The sequence below is a fragment of the Phalangium opilio genome, unplaced genomic scaffold (assembly GCF_054372755.1).
Source record: "Phalangium opilio isolate 3A_F unplaced genomic scaffold, DU_Popi_V2 ptg000089l_1, whole genome shotgun sequence".
Classification (NCBI taxonomy): Eukaryota; Metazoa; Arthropoda; class Arachnida; order Opiliones; family Phalangiidae; genus Phalangium; species Phalangium opilio.
The window spans coordinates 2,384,096-2,401,461 of record NW_028324194.1 but is presented as its reverse complement, the minus strand read 5'-3'; the positions used below and the strand labels follow the sequence as shown (position 1 = coordinate 2,401,461).

General features: G+C 39.6%; 1 protein-coding gene across 5 annotated transcripts; it reads right to left on the bottom strand.

Moving 5' to 3' along the window:
* Nucleotides 1–1,211: 1,211 nt before the first annotated feature.
* Nucleotides 1,212–17,120, bottom strand: LOC149646953 (uncharacterized). Of its 5 annotated transcripts, none has more exons than XM_089849773.1 (4): nt 16,746–17,120; nt 16,570–16,680; nt 9,380–10,092; nt 1,212–6,658 (listed from the first exon to the last, which is right to left on the bottom strand). In XM_089849773.1, the coding sequence occupies exons 3-4, from the start codon at nt 10,062–10,064 to the stop codon at nt 5,016–5,018; spliced, it is 2,328 nt and encodes a 775-aa protein (XP_089705899.1). In that variant the 5' UTR covers nt 10,065–10,092; nt 16,570–16,680; nt 16,746–17,120; the 3' UTR covers nt 1,212–5,015. The 5 variants fall into 5 exon arrangements, with proteins under 5 accessions (XP_089705899.1, XP_089705898.1, XP_089705901.1 ...); XM_089849772.1 differs by having other exon boundaries at nt 16,580–16,680; XM_089849775.1 differs by lacking the exons at nt 16,570–16,680; nt 16,746–17,120 and adding an exon at nt 13,986–14,236 and having other exon boundaries at nt 1,212–5,587; nt 5,660–6,658.
* Nucleotides 17,121–17,366: the final 246 nt, after the last annotated feature.

Here is a 17,366-nt window from a genome sequence, read left to right as displayed (position 1 = left end):
CTAGTCCCGGTAAAGCTTTACTTAGTCCAAGCTACTACATCATTACACTGGCATTATGATCTAAACTACCCAATCAGCACTAACTTGCGTCTGTTAACCAACAAGAGCGACTTTCTAGTAGATTTTTTTATAGCTACTACATCCCATTTTCAGAGTTAAAGGCCTTCCATAAGCAGGTTCGAGTATTTATCGAGCCTTGGTTTGATACTCGAAACCTTTTCTGGAACAAATCACCAGAAGTGAGATGAGACTAGAAGTGAAGGGCTCTAGGATTGATAGTAGATCCTGGCACTAGTGAACAAATTTGAGGATTTTATGCCGCTTCCCACGCGCCTACTTTACTGAGAAAAAAATTGGTCGAGTTCAAAAAAAAATTTCCTACCCCCTTCCCCTCAACCTAAAGCGGCCGAACACGGACGCGGCTCTAGTTCGGCCGTCTACCACCGCGAGCGTCTCACGTTTTGGAGGGGAAATTCCGAAACCGCTACTAGAGGGCCAACCGTTCTTGTGTTATCAAGAATATTCACTTTCGCCACGGAGCTGTATTGTAGGAGTAGAGACTCGTAGCTTCCCCTCTACTAAAAAAAGCTAGACCTTATTTGTCCATAAAAAGGGGGTATGAATTTTGACCCTCCCTCCAAACCTAGGCGAGCCAATGTAAACAATAAAGATGGCCGCGAGCTACGAACGTTCAGGAGGGTTAAGCCTCGGTCTTTTGTGTATTGAGTGCGGGTGACGGGAGTTTCTCAAGCGTTTGCAAATCTTATTTAAATTTTTATTTTTACTATTATTTCTATTTATATTAACTATAATATGGAAAATATTCAAAGAATTAAGCCGGGAAAGAAGAAAACGGACGCCTTCTTTAAAACACGTGACGTCAGAGATTGTTTACATTGGCTCGGTATGCGCGAAAATTGTGCGCGGAGCACTAGTACGCTTATGTCTAGGCCCTAGAGGCCTAGTCTCTACTCCTTCTACAATACAGCTCCGTGCTTTCGCCGAGTGAAGAATTTAGTTAGCTCAGTACTTCTAGTCTCATCTCACTTCTGATATCACTTAAAAACTTATGGTACTAGTTATTATAGGGCGCTGTCGGTTAGCTGTGGCATAGGGGCTACCCACCACCCCTCTATGCATTGTAAAGAGACCCACCTGTAAACAAGCCTTAGGTGGACATCTCTTCATGGACAAAGCTTAAAAACTACGCATTTTCATTTTAAAATAGAACTTTATTAAATGATCTCGCTTAATTCAAATATATGGTTTAAACACTTTATAAACCATTATTGTAAAGAAGAAAAAAAATAGAATTTTGGCGGCAAAACCTTAATTATTAATTACATTTTTACTTAACATTCCTTGTCTGACCTCGAGTCACTTTCCAGACCAAACTCTTAGTTCTAAAGCTCATTTGGATATTTAAAAACTTATTATTGTCAGCAACGAGTTCCAAAAATATAAATAACATCAGCGCGTCATCAGGTGACCATTGTAAACTTCTACAAAAACCTTTTTAATTTTGTTACATATAAACAGACGAAAAATATATAACGACCTCCTACTATCATTAACCCTACTGACTACTAGCATAGGCTTAACTCAAAAAAATTTCTGACTTGTTACAATGTAACCCTTAGACACATGGCCCCGCGGATTTCCATCCCCTCTTCATAGACGATCTTCCTCAACACTTTGCCCCACCGATTTCCGACCCCTAAGTAGTTCCCTCCTTGTTAATATCCCCCTTCTTTCACTCCCTCCCTCTGGTTAGGTAGGGGGGCTCGGAAATCCGCGGGGCCATGTGTCTAAGGGTCCGAAGGAGCCCTTTAAAAGCTTGGAAAATAGTTTTCCGACTAGCAGGAATGATACCATTTACACTACAGGAGGCGAGGCTACATGCTACAGCGCTGTTGCCCCAAAGTTGCCTGGTCTCCCGGTGTAAATGGTATCAATCCTCCTAGGTCAGATTAAAACAAGTTTTTCCAAAGAAACTAAACTGGGTTTAGGTTTCATAGAAAAAAAAAAATAATTGTGACAAACAAAAAAAAATATGTTGAAAAACTGAACAAAATGCTTAAATGTTTTTGGTATTTGTTAATTAAATTTCTGGTGTTAGATTTATCTTGTTCTAACCGTTTCATGTGGACTTTAAAGGGAGGGTGAAGTTGAAAATCAAGTGATTTTTTATCGATTCTTCTACTAATTATAAGACCAGTCTGCATAGTGAAACATTCAGGAAATACTTCCGAATGATTTTAAAATTCAAATAAGGTTCAGATTTTAAGCGTAATTTGAAATAAGGACTGCCGACCAATCGCGAAACGCCCTGCCTTTTTGTTAACAAAATTCTCGTGGTACGTTCCGTGTCGAATGAAATTTATCACGAGATTTGGTAAAATTCGCGCGCGACGTGACAATCGTGGCTCGAGACATGGAGCGTGCAACGAGAATTTTGTTAACATAAAGGCAGGGCGTTACGCGATTGGTCGGCAGTCCTTATTTCAAATTATCCTAAAAATCTGAACCTAATTTGAATTTTAAAATCATTCGGAAGTATTTCCTGAATGTTTCACTATGCAGACTGTTCTTATAATTAATAGAAGAATCGATAAAAATCACTTGATTTTCTACTTCACCCTCCCTTTAAAGGGGGAAAAATGGCCAGTAACTTTTTTTTTAATAAATTTAGACTTAATTAAAAACCATTTAAACAAAACTTTCCTAAAATAATTTGGCAATTTTATGTAAGTTATGTGTTAAAGGGAGGGTGAAGTGGAAAATAAAGTGATTTTTTATCGATTCTTCTACATATTATAAGATCAGTCTGCATAGTGAAATATTCAGGAAACACTTGATTTCCACTTCACCCTCCCTTTAAGACTGCCACTAATTGTTGATAAAATAAACAAGACGTTGTTTATTTTTAAATTAGAAACCTCTAATTAAAACTAACTATAAGACTCTTTCAATTAATACAATGTTATATCTTGAAACCTTAATTAGACGGGCTCGCTTTGGATAATTAGTTAATGTCGATTTTCTTAAAGGGAGAGTGAAAAGGAAAATAAAACGGTTTTTTTTTTGGCAATTCTTCAACTAATTATAAGACCAGCCTGCACAGTGAAACATTCAGGAAAACAGTCACAGTCTCCGAATGATTTTAAAATTCAAATTAGGTTCCGATTTTAAGAATAATTTGAAGTATTCCCCTCCGACCAATCGCGTAACGCCCTGCCTTCCAGTTAACAAAATTCTCGTGGCACGCTCCATGTCTCGCGCCACGATTGTCACATCGCGCGCAAATATTTTCAAATCTCGCGATAAATTTCATTCGACGAGAATTTTATTAATAAAAAGGCAGGACGTTACGCGATTGGTCGGAGGGGATCGATCCTTCAAATTATTCTTAAAATCGGAACCTAATTTGAATTTTAAAATCATTCGGAGATATTTCCTGAATGTTTCACTATGCAGACTGGTTAGAAGAATCGATAAAAAATCACTTGACTTTCCACTTCACCCTCCCTTTAACAAGACGGCATTGCGTTACGCAATTGGTCGGAGGTGCTTATTTCAAATTATCTAAGAAATATTAAACTAATTGAAATTATAAAATAATTCGGAGACTGTATTTCCAGGATGCATCACTATGCAAATAGGCCTTCTAATTAGTTGAAGAATCAAAATTCGCTTAATTTTCCACTTCACCCTCCCTTTAATCGGTGTATTCTTAGCATGTAAATTTTTAAAATACAAATTTAAAGCATAATTTTTTGCAATTTAAATCTTCCTAAATATTCTAATGTTCTTATATTAGTCAAAATCAATTTAAAAATGGTTGTCCGGTCATTTGAATCCCTTTAAAAATAAAAATAAAAAGATACTCGAACTTTTAAACGATTGCCAACCGAGGGGTCGGACATATGGTGTTTCTGTGTACGGGATTTTCAAATTTTAGAGGAATTTTGAAATCTTAAAGCGGTTTTTACGAGGGATTTTAAGATTTCAATGTTAATTTACCATAGAACATATTTAGATATTTTGGAATTTCGATGAAAGTGTACGGGATTTTTGGCTAGTGTCCGACCCCTCGTTGCCAACATCGTTAATAAAACAAAGTGAGAATGAATGTATTTTAAATTCTTAAAACTGAATTTTGGGATGGGATTTACTTATTCCCTTTCTTTTAAAGCAAAGCGCGGGTCACGTGGTTCCTCTAAAAGCTTACTTTCCTCCTGAACTCCGGGTTAAGCTTGAACAAGGCCTAGTGGGCGGGGTTTATAAGGACACTTATAAATCCCTCCCCCAAGCCAAAACGGGATTGGACAAGGCCTAGTGGGCGGGGTTTAAAAGTACACTTATAAATCCCTCCCCCAAGCCAAAACGGGATTGGACAAGGTCTAGTGGGCGGGGTTTAAAAGGACACTTATAAATCCCTCCCCCAAGCCAAAACGGGATTGGACAAGGTCTAGTGGGCGGGGTTTAAAAGGACACTTATAAATCCCTCCCCCAAGCCAAAACGGGATTGGACAAGGTCTAGAGGGCGGGGTTTAAAAAGGACACTTATAAATCCCTCCCCCAAGCCAAAACGGGATTGGACAAGGTCTAGTGGGCGGGGTTTAAAAGTACACTTATAAATCCCTCCCCCAAGCCAAAACGGGATTGGACAAGGTCTAGTGGGCGGAGTTTAAAAGTACACTTATAAATCCCGCCCATAAATGCTTCCTGCCCTCCCCCAAGCCAAAACGGGAGTTCAGGACGAAAGTCAACTTGCAGGGGAACCACGTGACCCGTGCTTTAATTGCTTAAAGCTTTTCTTCTATTAATTAATTAAAAATAAAAAAGATACATGAACTTTTAAACTATTACCAACATTGTTAGTAAAACTGAGTAAGTAAGAATGAATTTTTTTTTTTTTAATTTTTAAAATCAAATTCTGCGATGGGATTTAATTATTCCCTCTTTTTAAAATTAATTATCCAAAAAAAAGCATAGAGTAATTAATTAATTAATTAACCTTTGGCATGAACAAAACTATGCTGAAAAAGCCTTAACCTTCTCTTAAATCGTAACCCGCAAAAATTGCAGGCATATTTCCTCTTTTCAGAATGCAACTTCTGATGTTTCTTGAAAGCAAACTTCTGTCCACTTTGAAAATCACATTTTTCGCAACGATATATCGGAGCCGTAATCACGAGTGGAGCGCTATCAAAAATATCGGGAATGGCTTGACCGGTACCTTTGGATTTTCCGTTACTTATAAACCTATTTGCCACAGTTTTTGCTGTAGGTTGCGAGAGATAGTGTTCTAGCAAACTACCCGCACTGTTTGGCTCGTGGTAACCATCATCATTATCACTATCGGAAACGCAAACGACATCCAATTCCTCGCAATCACCTTTACCGGAAACTTCAGCTTCAACCCAAAAATCTAAGTCATCGTTAGTCGCTGCTGATATCAGGCTGGGTTCGGACTTAATCTCAGTCTTAACTACGGTTTCAGTTTCAGTTTCACTTTTCTGTCTATTAATGTCAACATAACTATCTTGAAATGGTTCGGATTTAACATTCCCAATAAGGTTATCTAATATTGGATTAGCGGCAACGATATTTTTAGCATTAGGGTTAACTAAATTAGGATCAACGCTAAACCTACTGGCTATTTCCTTAACAGCTTCAACGCTGTTGGTGGAGGTGGCGGTATTGGTCGAATTGGGTTCGACTCTAGTGATATTTTCGCAAATCGGTAACTGATTAGTCCAAAATGGGGCTAATTCAACAGAACCGGTCTTAGAACCAGGCACGGGTGTGAATATGGGTATGGAAATTCGCCGTACTCTATTCTTCCTCGATCGTGGACCCGGTCGAATAAAGGGTATATTGGGTTCAACGGGAGTATGCAACAATCCAATAGTGTAATAATTTTTGGCATCGGGTAGGCGATGAAGTTTTAACTCGCAGGTTCTAACGTGAATTGATTTATGCAGATTCAACTCTTGTCTCGTTTTGAAGGTCACTCGGCAGAACAAACAGAAATGATGGCTGCTTTTAAAATTAGTCCCTTTAGGCTTAAGAGTAGGAATAGGTTTGGGAGGAGGTGGAGGAGGAGGAGGTGTGGGAGGTTGACGATGTTCTTCCTTATGACGAGCTAACAATCTACGATCGCTTAAAACAGCGTCGCATTCGTGGCAACGATACTCGACTTTCTTTTTAGATTTCGATGGAACGTAAACGTACTCTTTAAAAGAGGTCGCCCTCTTTTTTAAATGTTTCGTCATATGAAAATCCAAATCCGCTCGCCATTTGAAATAAATATTGCATCGCTGGCATTTGAAACCAGTTTGACGCGAATGCAAGCGTTTATGTTCGTCAAAATCGGATTTTCTGGCAGTATGGTAATTGCAATGAATGCAATTGTAAGGGTATTGTCCGGTATGAACGGATTTATGTTCTTTAAAACGGAGTTTATGATTGCTGGAAAATCCGCATTGATCGCATTTGTATCGGCGATCGGCGCTTGTCGTTAAGAATACGGTTGATTTACGAAGTTCCTCCGAAGGAGGTTCCGGTGATGTTAGCGGCGAAGACTCCAGGGAGTCATCGTCTTTATCAATCTCCGCATCCTTATCAGATTTTGAATCGTCTTTTGTACCTTCTAAAATAATATCTACTTTAGATTGTTTTAACCACAACATCAGTGGCTTTATATTTATACATTAATAGCAAATGTGGATGGGAGGGAAAGTATGACAATGGCCATAGAGCCTGTGTTAAAAAACGTGGACATCAAAGTTTCGCCAATAACTATTTATTAGTTTAGTTTACTAGTGACTGATGGACTTGCAAACTCGCGACTGAAAGTAGTTCAGACATTTATGCTCCTTGGTTTAACCATAGCCCACTCGATCACGCGCATCACGACGGAAGCTGCTCGCGCTATAGCTAAATTACCGAGATTTGTTTTAAACGTATCTAGTTTTATGTGCTCTTCTATTGCTTCGATAACCTTACTTAAATCCATATTATACCTTTTAAAACATTACCAGCTACTCTGTCCTGACTACAAACACAAATCGATGAAGTTCTAGCATACACAATAGCAGACGACGGTAACCGCTTAACCGCGAATTAACACAACTTACACAAGCAGGCTGGGAAATAGCACACTTCCTCTGGTCCAAAACCAGTTTATTAATTGCTTGGACTAGTTTTTTAATTCAAGAAGTGGGGGTTACTGGTCCTCGGGACCAGTTTATTAATTGCAAATCTATTGGAGAGCAAAGGCTGGGACCAGTCCGGAGACCAGTAAATTATTTCAGACACTAGGGGGTCACTGGTCCAAAGGACTAGTTTAAAAAATATCCTTATTTCCCAGCCTGTACACAAGACCTATTTTAAGGGAGTAAACAGGCCCTGTATAGTTACGCCAATAAAACGGTCAACTACGGCGAAACTCTGATGACTCGCCACTTTTGGCCATTTTCATACTTTTCCTCTCATCCACTTTTGGTAATAGATAGTTTTCACACATGGAGGATTCATACCATTTACACCAGGAGGCGGGCTATCTGGAGGACAAAAACCCGTCTACTTTGTACTCCAGATATCCCGGCTTCGTAAATGGTATGAATCCTCCATGTGTGAGAACTATCTATAGAGCTATCTCAGAAGCCTTAGTGTGACGTCACCCACGCTATTTGCCCGTAGGACCAAAGCGGTACCAAACATGGTCGCCCACTGCCAAAGCTAAGCCCCGTGACCTTTTACTTAAGCACTGACGTCACAATTGAGATAGCTCTATTTCTTTCCCATATATGGCGACGTCATAACCCTCTATCTCTTATCTTAGTGATATCCCCCTTCCGGGGGGGTGGGGCAAATAGTATTCTCTATTACAAAGCTGCCCCCAACGTTGGGGATACACAGTTCACTCCCACCCTCTACCGAACTTACTATATAGGGGCTCTAAAGAAGATAGCAGTGGGCGGGTCAAAGTTATTTGAAATCCGTAAGAGGCACGTGAACAAGGAGAGGCGTGGTTCAAAGAAACTTATAGCGTTTTCCCTTGGCATTGGGGTGATCCGAGTGCTCCCAGAGTGATCTTTAAAGAATTCGTTTTTCATTGTGAAAAAAAGAGCGGCTCTGAGACGGAGGCGCGTCTTCCATTAACTCAGTCGCTCTCCAGATTGATCCAAAACCGCTTCGACTCTAGAGACCAAAATGACGTCACAAAACCGCTCTGAAAAAACTTTTGTCTTTCATTTGGAGCAGTTAGATCCAGTAATCCGAGCTAGAGCGATGACGTGTCAACAAAATCGGAGCGATCTTTGAGTGCTCCCATGCTCGGTGGGAGCGGCTTGGGTCAATCCGGGAGAGAGCGACTGGGATAATGGAAGACGCGACTCCATTTCGGAGCCGATCGTTTTATCACCCCAATGAAAGACGAATTTTTGTTTTTGGAGCTCTCGGATCATCCAAATGGAAAACGCTGAAGTATCAAGTCCCACTCCAAACAGATAGCGTTTTCCTCTGTGGTCGCCTGAGAGCGCTCCGAGATAGCTCCATATTTTCGTGTTACATCATCGCTCTAGCTCCGAGGACCTGATCGAGTTGCTCCCAATGAAAGACAAAAGTTTTTTCAAAGCGGTTTTGTGACGTCATCAGGCGCTCCATTTTGGTCGCTCCGTCCCTAGAGTCGGAGCGGTTGGGATCAATCTAGGAGCAAACCGGGAGGGGCGACTGGGCCAATGTAAGACGACAGGATTCGTACGAAATTTTTACATTGAAAATCCCTGACCAAATTTTGGAATTACCCCTGACTATTTTAAGATGTTTACCAGAGCCCACTTCATAATTGCACCTGTCTCATATTTAGTATTGCTCGAAGCGTAGCTTAATATACCAAACGAAATCCCTGACTTATCCCTGACTTTTTCCCCTAATTTCCATACCCCTGACTTATCCAGGTTATCCAGGTTCCGTACGAACCCTGGACGAGCCTACGTCTCGAAGCACCTCGTTTTTCTTTTCAATGAAAGACGAATTTTTTTCGGAGCGCTCCGAAAAAAAAAATCGTCTCCGAAAAAGTCGAGCGACCAAAATGGAGCGCCTGATGACGTCACAAAACCGCTCTGGAAAAACTTTTGTCTTTCATTGGGAGCAACTACATTCGGTTCTCCGAGCTAGAGCAGTGACGTAACACGAAAATATGGAGCGATCTCGGAGCATTCTCAGGAGACCACAAAGGAAAACGCTATAAGAGGCGCCTCAATCGTGATTCCTGTGACGTAATTGAAATAATTTTTACCCCCCCCCCCGCCTTTTCTTTTTGAGTTCCTTTAAAAAAAAAAGATATTTTTAAAACATTGAATTTTACCGTCTACCGTCGCCTCTTTAACAATATCATCACCGACAACATCAATTTCCTCAATTTCACTGTAGTCATCTTTAGGCTTCATTCGCTCCTCCTCCTCCTGGGGTAATCCTTCTTCCTTTGGTTCTGATTCTTCAGGATGCTTCCTCTTCTTATGTTTATTCAGTAGACCTTCGTGCGTAGTTAAAAATCCGCATACATCGCATTTAAACGGCTTATATCCTAAATGCGTCAGGCTATGATTACGTAAATCACTCAGAGAGGGTGTCGTGAAACTACAAACGTCACAATGATGGGTATCATCATCATCAGGGGGACGTTCGTGAACTCGCCGATGTCGTTTCAGATAAGCAGCAAAACTGGCGGAATACGGACACTTATCGCATTTAAACGGTTTATCAATGATTTTAGAATGACAACTTTGTTTGTGATTGTCTAAGTTTGCCTTGCGTTTGTAGACGCGTTTGCAGATGTCGCACTCAAGGGGGTTCTTGTTGCTGTTGTTGTTTTGACCCCCTAAGTCTAGCTGTGACGTGTAATAAGGATTATCAAAGCCATTGGAATCATTTTCAAAGTACATTCGGTTGTAATCTTCCCAATCAAATTCTTCAAGGGGAGCTTTACGATACCAGTCGTCGCCTAACATGTCGCTTTCGTAGACTTTTTCCTCTTCCACCGCTTCGGACATGATTGAAGACAGCTCTGTCTGTCCTGGACTGGATATAAGTAATTATCAGTAACGTTTAAGTTAAGCTACTTAAAGTAACAGGCGGCTCCATTATCACCCCTAGCATGGTGGCTAATCTTCTGGACACGAATTTTACCTTGCCAAAGGCAGGAACCAATCAGACCTAATGCACTAGGTCCCATTGGTTCCTGCCTTTGGTTTAACTAGCCTTCGCCAAGCTTAGCCAACGTGTAGCGGAAAAGGCATCTTTCAGGGGCATCAACGGAGCCGCCCTTTGCTTTAAAGGAAAGCACGGCTCCGCTGATGCCCCTTATAGATGGCTTTTCTGCTACACAGTGGCTAAGCTTGGCAAAGGCTACTTAAGCCAAAGGCAGGAACCAATGGGAACTAGAGCGTTAGGTCTGATCAAATGTGGATGAGAGGGAAAGTATGACAAAGGCCATAGAGCCAGAGAGAATTTAGAAGGGGAGTGGAAGGCCCCCCCTTTAACTCTATTAAACGTGATGACGCCCAAACAAGATGTCGCGTTGAACTTTTTGGGGTAGGCGAGTTTCCGGTCACGTGTTCTAAAATCTCTCTGTTACAAACGCATCATACCGGAAATCGACCTGCCTAGATAACGTTTAGCAGACGACGTTGCGCTACATTCCAAACCACCCCTTCCACTCCCCTTCTAAATTCTCTCTGAAAGAGCCTGTGTTAAAAAAACGGGGACATCAAAGTTTCGCCAATAACTATTTAGTCTACTAGTGACTGATGGACTTGCAAACTCGCGACTGAAAGTAGTTCAGACATTTATGCTCCTTGGTTTAACCACAGCCCACTCGATCATGCGCATCACGACGCAAGCTGCTCGCGCTATAGCTAAATTACCGAGATTTATTTTAAACCTATCTAGTTTTATGTGTTCTTCTTTTGCTTCGATAACCTTACTTAAATCCATATTATACCTTCTAATACCTTTTAAAACATTACCAGCTGCTCTGTTCTGACCACAAACACAAATCGAGGAAGTTCTAGCATACACAATAGCAGACGACGGTAACAGCGTAACCGCGAAATAACACAAGACCTATTTTATGGGAGTGAACAGGCCCAGTATAGCTACGCCAATAAAACGGTCAATTACGGTGAAACTCTGATGACTCGCGACTTTTGGCCATTTTCATACTTTTCCTCTCATCCACTTTTGGTCTGATTGGTTCCTGCCTTTGGCAAGGTAAAATTCCTGTACAGAAGATTAGCCAGAATGCTAGGGGTGATCATGGAGCCGCGCTTTCCTTTAAAGGGACCATAAAGAAGCGGCATCGGCGGGTGGGTAAAAATTATTTGAAATACGTCAGAGTCACGTGACCTAGTAAAGGCGTGGTTCAAAGAAGCTTAGTTCGTTTTATTTCGAATTCGAAAACAAGCACTTCAGGGAATTGGCGCTGCAATTTCGCGAAATACAAGGACTAGATGTTAACTAGTCCCACACTATGTGGAGTCTTTGTATCGTGTTGTCACGTGGTGCCTGTGACGTATTTCAAATAATTTTTTAGCCGCCCGCTGATAGCTTCTTCGCAGTCTCTTCAATAGAGTGGTACTGAGAAGGGAGGAGCTAAGGGAACGTGACGTCAATATTGGGGGTCTAAATTGTATGGCTTAAGCTGACGACTTCCAATATGGTCGCCAAAACCGAGGTAAGAGATAGGAGGGTGTGACGTCACGAGAAAATTTTTAGTAGCAGACTATGGGACTGCAATGTAAAGAAGGCATCGGCGAGTGGTTAAAAAGTATTTGATATACGTCACAGGCACCACGTGGCGCCAAGATACAAAGACACCACGTGGATTGGGACTGGAAACCTAGTCCAAAGACCGTTAAACACAGATGGCCTGGAAAAATTACAGGCTAAAACCCCCGTTCTTCTAATGGCATCGCCTGTCAGCAGCGCCCCTACCGGGAGTCCCGAAACTTAATTCGACTCATAAGCCTTATATTATGGCTATTGTTTGAGTCAAAAAAGTTGTCAATATTGGTCGCGACGTGGCGCTAGAGAAGACTTCGGACGAAATTTCATAACGAAAATCCCTGACCAAATTTTGTCACTGATCATTTTAAGGTGTTTACCAGAGTCCATTTCATAATTACACCTGGGCCCATATTTAGCATTGTTCGAAGCAATCATGGTTTGATATACCAAATAAGGGTTTTGTACGAAATTTTTACATTGAAAATCCCTGACTTTTCCAGGTTATCCCTGCCCAAATTTTACCACCAATATCCCTGACCATTTTAAGCACATGTTTACCAGAGCCCACTTCATAATTGCACCTGTCTCATATTTAGCATTGCTCGAAGCATGGTTTGATATACCAAACGAAATCCCTGACAGATCCCTGACTTTTTATAGAAAAACCTTTTAAATCCCTGACTTATCCCTGACGTTTTCCCTTCATTTTCATATCCCTGACTTATCCAGGTTTTCCAGGTTCCGTACGAACCCTGCAAATGAAATCCCGGCTCCACCCCCATTTTTCAAATCCTTAACTTATCCTGGTTTCGTAAGAATCCTGCAACGAAGAGCTGCCCTAAAAGACCCAAGTGCCATATCCCCACTCCATCTGTGTTAAATGGTCACGTGTCTATGACGTCTTTCAAATATTATTTACCCACCAGCCAATGCCGTCTTTGCAATCCCTTTAAATGATGCTAGAAAAATTTAAACTCCAAAACCAGCTTATTAATTGCTTGGACTAGTATTTAAATTCAAGAAGAGGGTGTTACTGGTCCTAGGGACCAGTTTATTAATTGCTAAATGCATAGGAAAACTAAGGGGGGTTCATACAACTTTTGGAAAACAGATTTCCCTGAGATTTCCAGGTTTTTCCCGTATATGGAGTATCCTATGGGGCAAATGTTAACGAAGGAGGGGGGGGGGCGAATAGGACTAATGCATAATCAAAGGACATCCCCGTATCTCTAATAGAACCAGAGTTACGAGCCTCCAAAGTATAGTGTAATGTTAATCCTATGGAGGGAATGTTCACGAACATTTTGCTTAATTACTCGGCCCCTGTTTGACGCAAATTTCCCTGATTTCCCTGAATTTTACTAAAAATTCTAAATTTCCCTGAGGTTTTTGTCAACTATTTATTTCCCTGATTTCCCTGAATTTTGCTGAAAATTCTAAATTTCCCTGATTTCCCTGAATTTTGCTGAAAATTCTAAATTTCCCTGATTTCCCTGAATTTTGCTGAAAATTCTAAATTTCCCTGATTTCCCTGAATTTTGCTGAAAATTCTAAATTTCCCTGATTTCCCTGAATTTTGCTGAAAATTCTAAATTTCCCTGATTTCCCTGAATTTTGCTGAAAATTCTAAATTTCCCTGATTTCCCTGAATTTTGCTGAAAATTCTAAATTTCCCTGATTTCCCTGAATTTTGCTGAAAATTCTAAATTTCCCTGATTTCCCTGAATTTTGCTGAAAATTCTAAATTTCCCTGATTTCCCTGAATTTTGCTGAAAATTCTAAATTTCCCTGATTTCCCTGAATTTTGCTGAAAATTCTAAATTTCCCTGATTTCCCTGAATTTTGCTGAAAATTCTAAATTTCCCTGATTTCCCTGAATTTTGCTGAAAATTCTAAATTTCCCTGATTTCCCTGAATTTTGCTGAAAATTCTAAATTTCCCTGATTTCCCTGAATTTTACTAAAAATTCTAAATTTCCCTGAGTTTTCCCTGATGTTTTTTTCAACTATGTATTTCCCTGATTTTTCCAGGTTTTCGCGGTTTTCCAGGTTTGTATGAACCCTGCTAAGGGGGACGGAACCAGTCCGGAGACTAGTTAATTATTTCGAACACTAGGGGGGGGGGGTCACTGGTCCCAGGGACTAGCTTAAAAAATATTCTTATTTCCCAGACTGCAGGCTATTTACCCCATTACTTGATGCCATTCTACTAATTCCTAAAACAGAAAAATAATTGCCACGGAAATTCAATCCATAGAGGGAGTTGAATAACGGTGGACAATGTCCCTCTTCCCATTAGCTCACTACACCCTATAATAACAGGGTTACTACAAATTTTTTAGAATGAAATTCCCCTGACTTTTCCAGGTTTTCCCTGACCATTTGCAATAACGTACATGGCGAACATATATGAAAACCAATCTAATCAATTTCCCTGACTTTTTCCCTACTTTTCCCATATATCTCCCCGAGTTTTCCTGCTTCACCCATATATTTCCCTGAGTTTTCCTGCTTCACCCATATATTTCCCTGAGTTTACCTGCTTTTCCCATATATTTCCCTGAGTTTTCCTGCTTTACCCATATATTTTTCTGAGTTTCCCCTGCCTTTTCCATAAATTTCCCTGAGTTTTCCTGCTTTACCCATATATTTCCCTGAGTTTACCTGCTTTACCCATATATTTCCCTGAGTTTACCTGCTTTACCCATATATTTCCCTGAGTTTCCCTTGCCTTTTCCATAAATTTCCCCGACTTTTCCCTGCTTTTTCCATAAACTTCCCCGACTTTTCCCTGCTTTTTCCATAAATTTCCCTGACTTTTCCCTGCTTTTTCCATAAATTTCCCTGACTTTTCCATAAATTTCCCTGAGTTTTCCTGCTTTACCCATATATTTCCCTGAGTTTTCCTGCTTTTCCCATATATTTCCCTGAGTTTCCCCTGCCTTTTCCATAAATTTCCCTGCTTTTTCCATAAACTTCCCTGACTTTTCCCTGCTTTTTCCATAAACTTCCCCGACTTTTCCCTGCTTTTTCCATAAACTTCCCCGACTTTTCCCTGCTTTTTCCATAAATTTCCCTGAGTTTTCCCATACATTTCCCTGAGTATTCGCTGTTTTTCCTGTGTTGGTAGCATTTCCCATATATTTCCCTGAGTATTCACTGCTTTTGTTGTGTTGGTAGCATTTCCCATATATTTCCCTGAGTATTCACTGTTTTTCCCATATTTGTAATTATAACAATGGGAGTATTTTTTATAGTTGAAGCAACCCCTTCAGAGTAAACTTACTCAAACTTGAAAACTTTCCAAGAATTTTACTAAATATTCTAAATTTCCCTGAGTTTTCTCTGTATCTTTTGTCAACTATTTATTTCCCTGAGTTTTCCCTGACTTATTTGTCAACTATTTATTTCCCTGAGTTTTCCCTGACTTCTTTGTCAACAATTTATTTCCATGAGTTTTCCCTGACTTCTTTGTCAACAATTTATTTCCCTGAGTTTTCCCAGACTTATTTGTCAACTATGTATTTCCCTGACTCATTTGTCAACTATGTATTTCCCTGACTTATTTGTCAACTATGTATTTCCCTGACTTCTTTGTCAACAATTTATTTCCATGAGTTTTCCCTGACTTCTTTGTCAACAATTTATTTCCCTGAGTTTTCCCAGACTTATTTGTCAACTATGTATTTCCCTGACTCATTTGTCAACTATGTATTTCCCTGACTTATTTGTCAACTATGTATTTCCCTGACTTTTTTGTCAACTATGTATTTCCCTGACTCATTTGTCAACTATGTATTTCCCTGACTCATTTGTCAACTATGTATTTCCCTGACTCATTTGTCAACTATGTATTTCCCTGACTCATTTGTCAACTATGTAATTTCCCTGACTTATTTGTCAACTATGTAATTTCCCTGACTTATTTGTCAACTATGTATTTCCCTGACTTATTTGTCAACTAAGTATTTCCCCGACTTATTTGTCAACTATGTAATTTCCCTGACTTAATTGTCAACTATGTAATTTCCCTGACTTATTTGTCAACTATGTATTTCCCTGACCAGAGCCCTGACTTATTTGTCAACTATGTATTTCCCTGACTTATTTGTCAACTATGTATTTCCCCGACTTATTTGTCAACTAAGTATTTCCCCGACTTATTTGTCAACTATGTAATTTCCCTGACTTATTTGTCAACTATGTAATTTCCCTGACTTATTTGTCAACTATGTAATTTCCCTGACTTAATTGTCAACTATATAATTTCCCTGACTTATTTTTAAACTATTTATTTCCCTGAGTTTTCCATGTTTGTAAGAACCCTGTTTGTTTTATGAAGCACTGCCTTATAGTCCAACCTGAGTTAGTAGATGAACATGCTAATCATATCTTCCCAACCCTTTACCAACAATGTCATAAAATGGTGCTAAGTCTGCTAACTGCTAAATAAGGTACAAGCAGTCTCTCAGTCCACTTCCCTTTAATTCTTTTACATAGTTTTCATTTATGTGGATAGAGAAAATAAATACCCTAAAAATCCCTTACCCTTCAACTGCACTAAATTTAATTGAACTTGCCTTTGCCCTGATTCAAAATTTCAAATTGCACTTACAAATTACTGCGGGAGTGACAGGGTCAGGGTCAGGACAAAATTAGGCCTAGGCTTAACTACCCGCCACAAGTTACAAGACTAATAATGTTAAGCCTACTTTTTAGACCTTACTTTACCTCAAATACAAGACATACTTTCAAAATTCTAATAACTTACTCGTCTTTACCTAATTAGTTGAGTGATGAGATTAAATTTTAATCCCACAAGAATTAACGTCCACTCAGATTAAAAATGTGAAAGTCCTTCGTTGGTTTTGAAATAAAACCCCTAAACAACAAGAGTTCAAACTTTGTAGATGAAATTTCATATTAAAAGCGAAGAGTTAAGCTTACCTGTTTATGAATATAGAAACTTAATGATACTATCTCGTAATTTAATACAAAATTTTCAAAAATTATATTAAATTAAACTGTTTAATTACGTTATTAAATAATGGCGCGCAAACGTGCGTTAGGCCTACACGATTACGAAATGTACAAAAGCACGTCGCACAGACTAACAACGTTATTGGACTACCCATTACCATATTTTTGCAAATAGGGCTGAGCATGAGTAATTTTACATCTTTTAAATGAACAATTCTTTTTCCCGTATTTTTCAATCTCAATATTTCTAGTTAATAAATTATGATATATTTAATATCCAATTTCAAATTACACGAAGATTTTTAGAATTCCACGGTCCGTCTCGTTATGAAAACTTGGAGAGACATTAACATTTAGAGTGCATTTTTTTTTGGCGCGCCCTGCAGGGTCCAGACTTGAGGAACTTATTATTTGGGGTTTTTACAGGTGGTAATGATACGTGGATTTGTGAAAAGTCAAACATGTGAATAAACACTAGAGAATAAGCATTTTTGGGAATCAACATAGATAGTGAGTCTTAGCTACACTTGTAGTTGCCACTGATTGACTAGTGGAGAAATATTGGGGGTGTGGAGTGTGTGGCACCCT

Bases quoted from the DNA above. Each gene is read 5' to 3' on its own strand.
- LOC149646953 (XM_089849771.1), bottom strand. The intron at 6,659-9,379 runs GTAAAATTCAAT...ATATTATTTTAG, and splicing joins TAAAGAGGCGACGGTAGACG to AAGGTACAAAAGACGATTCA.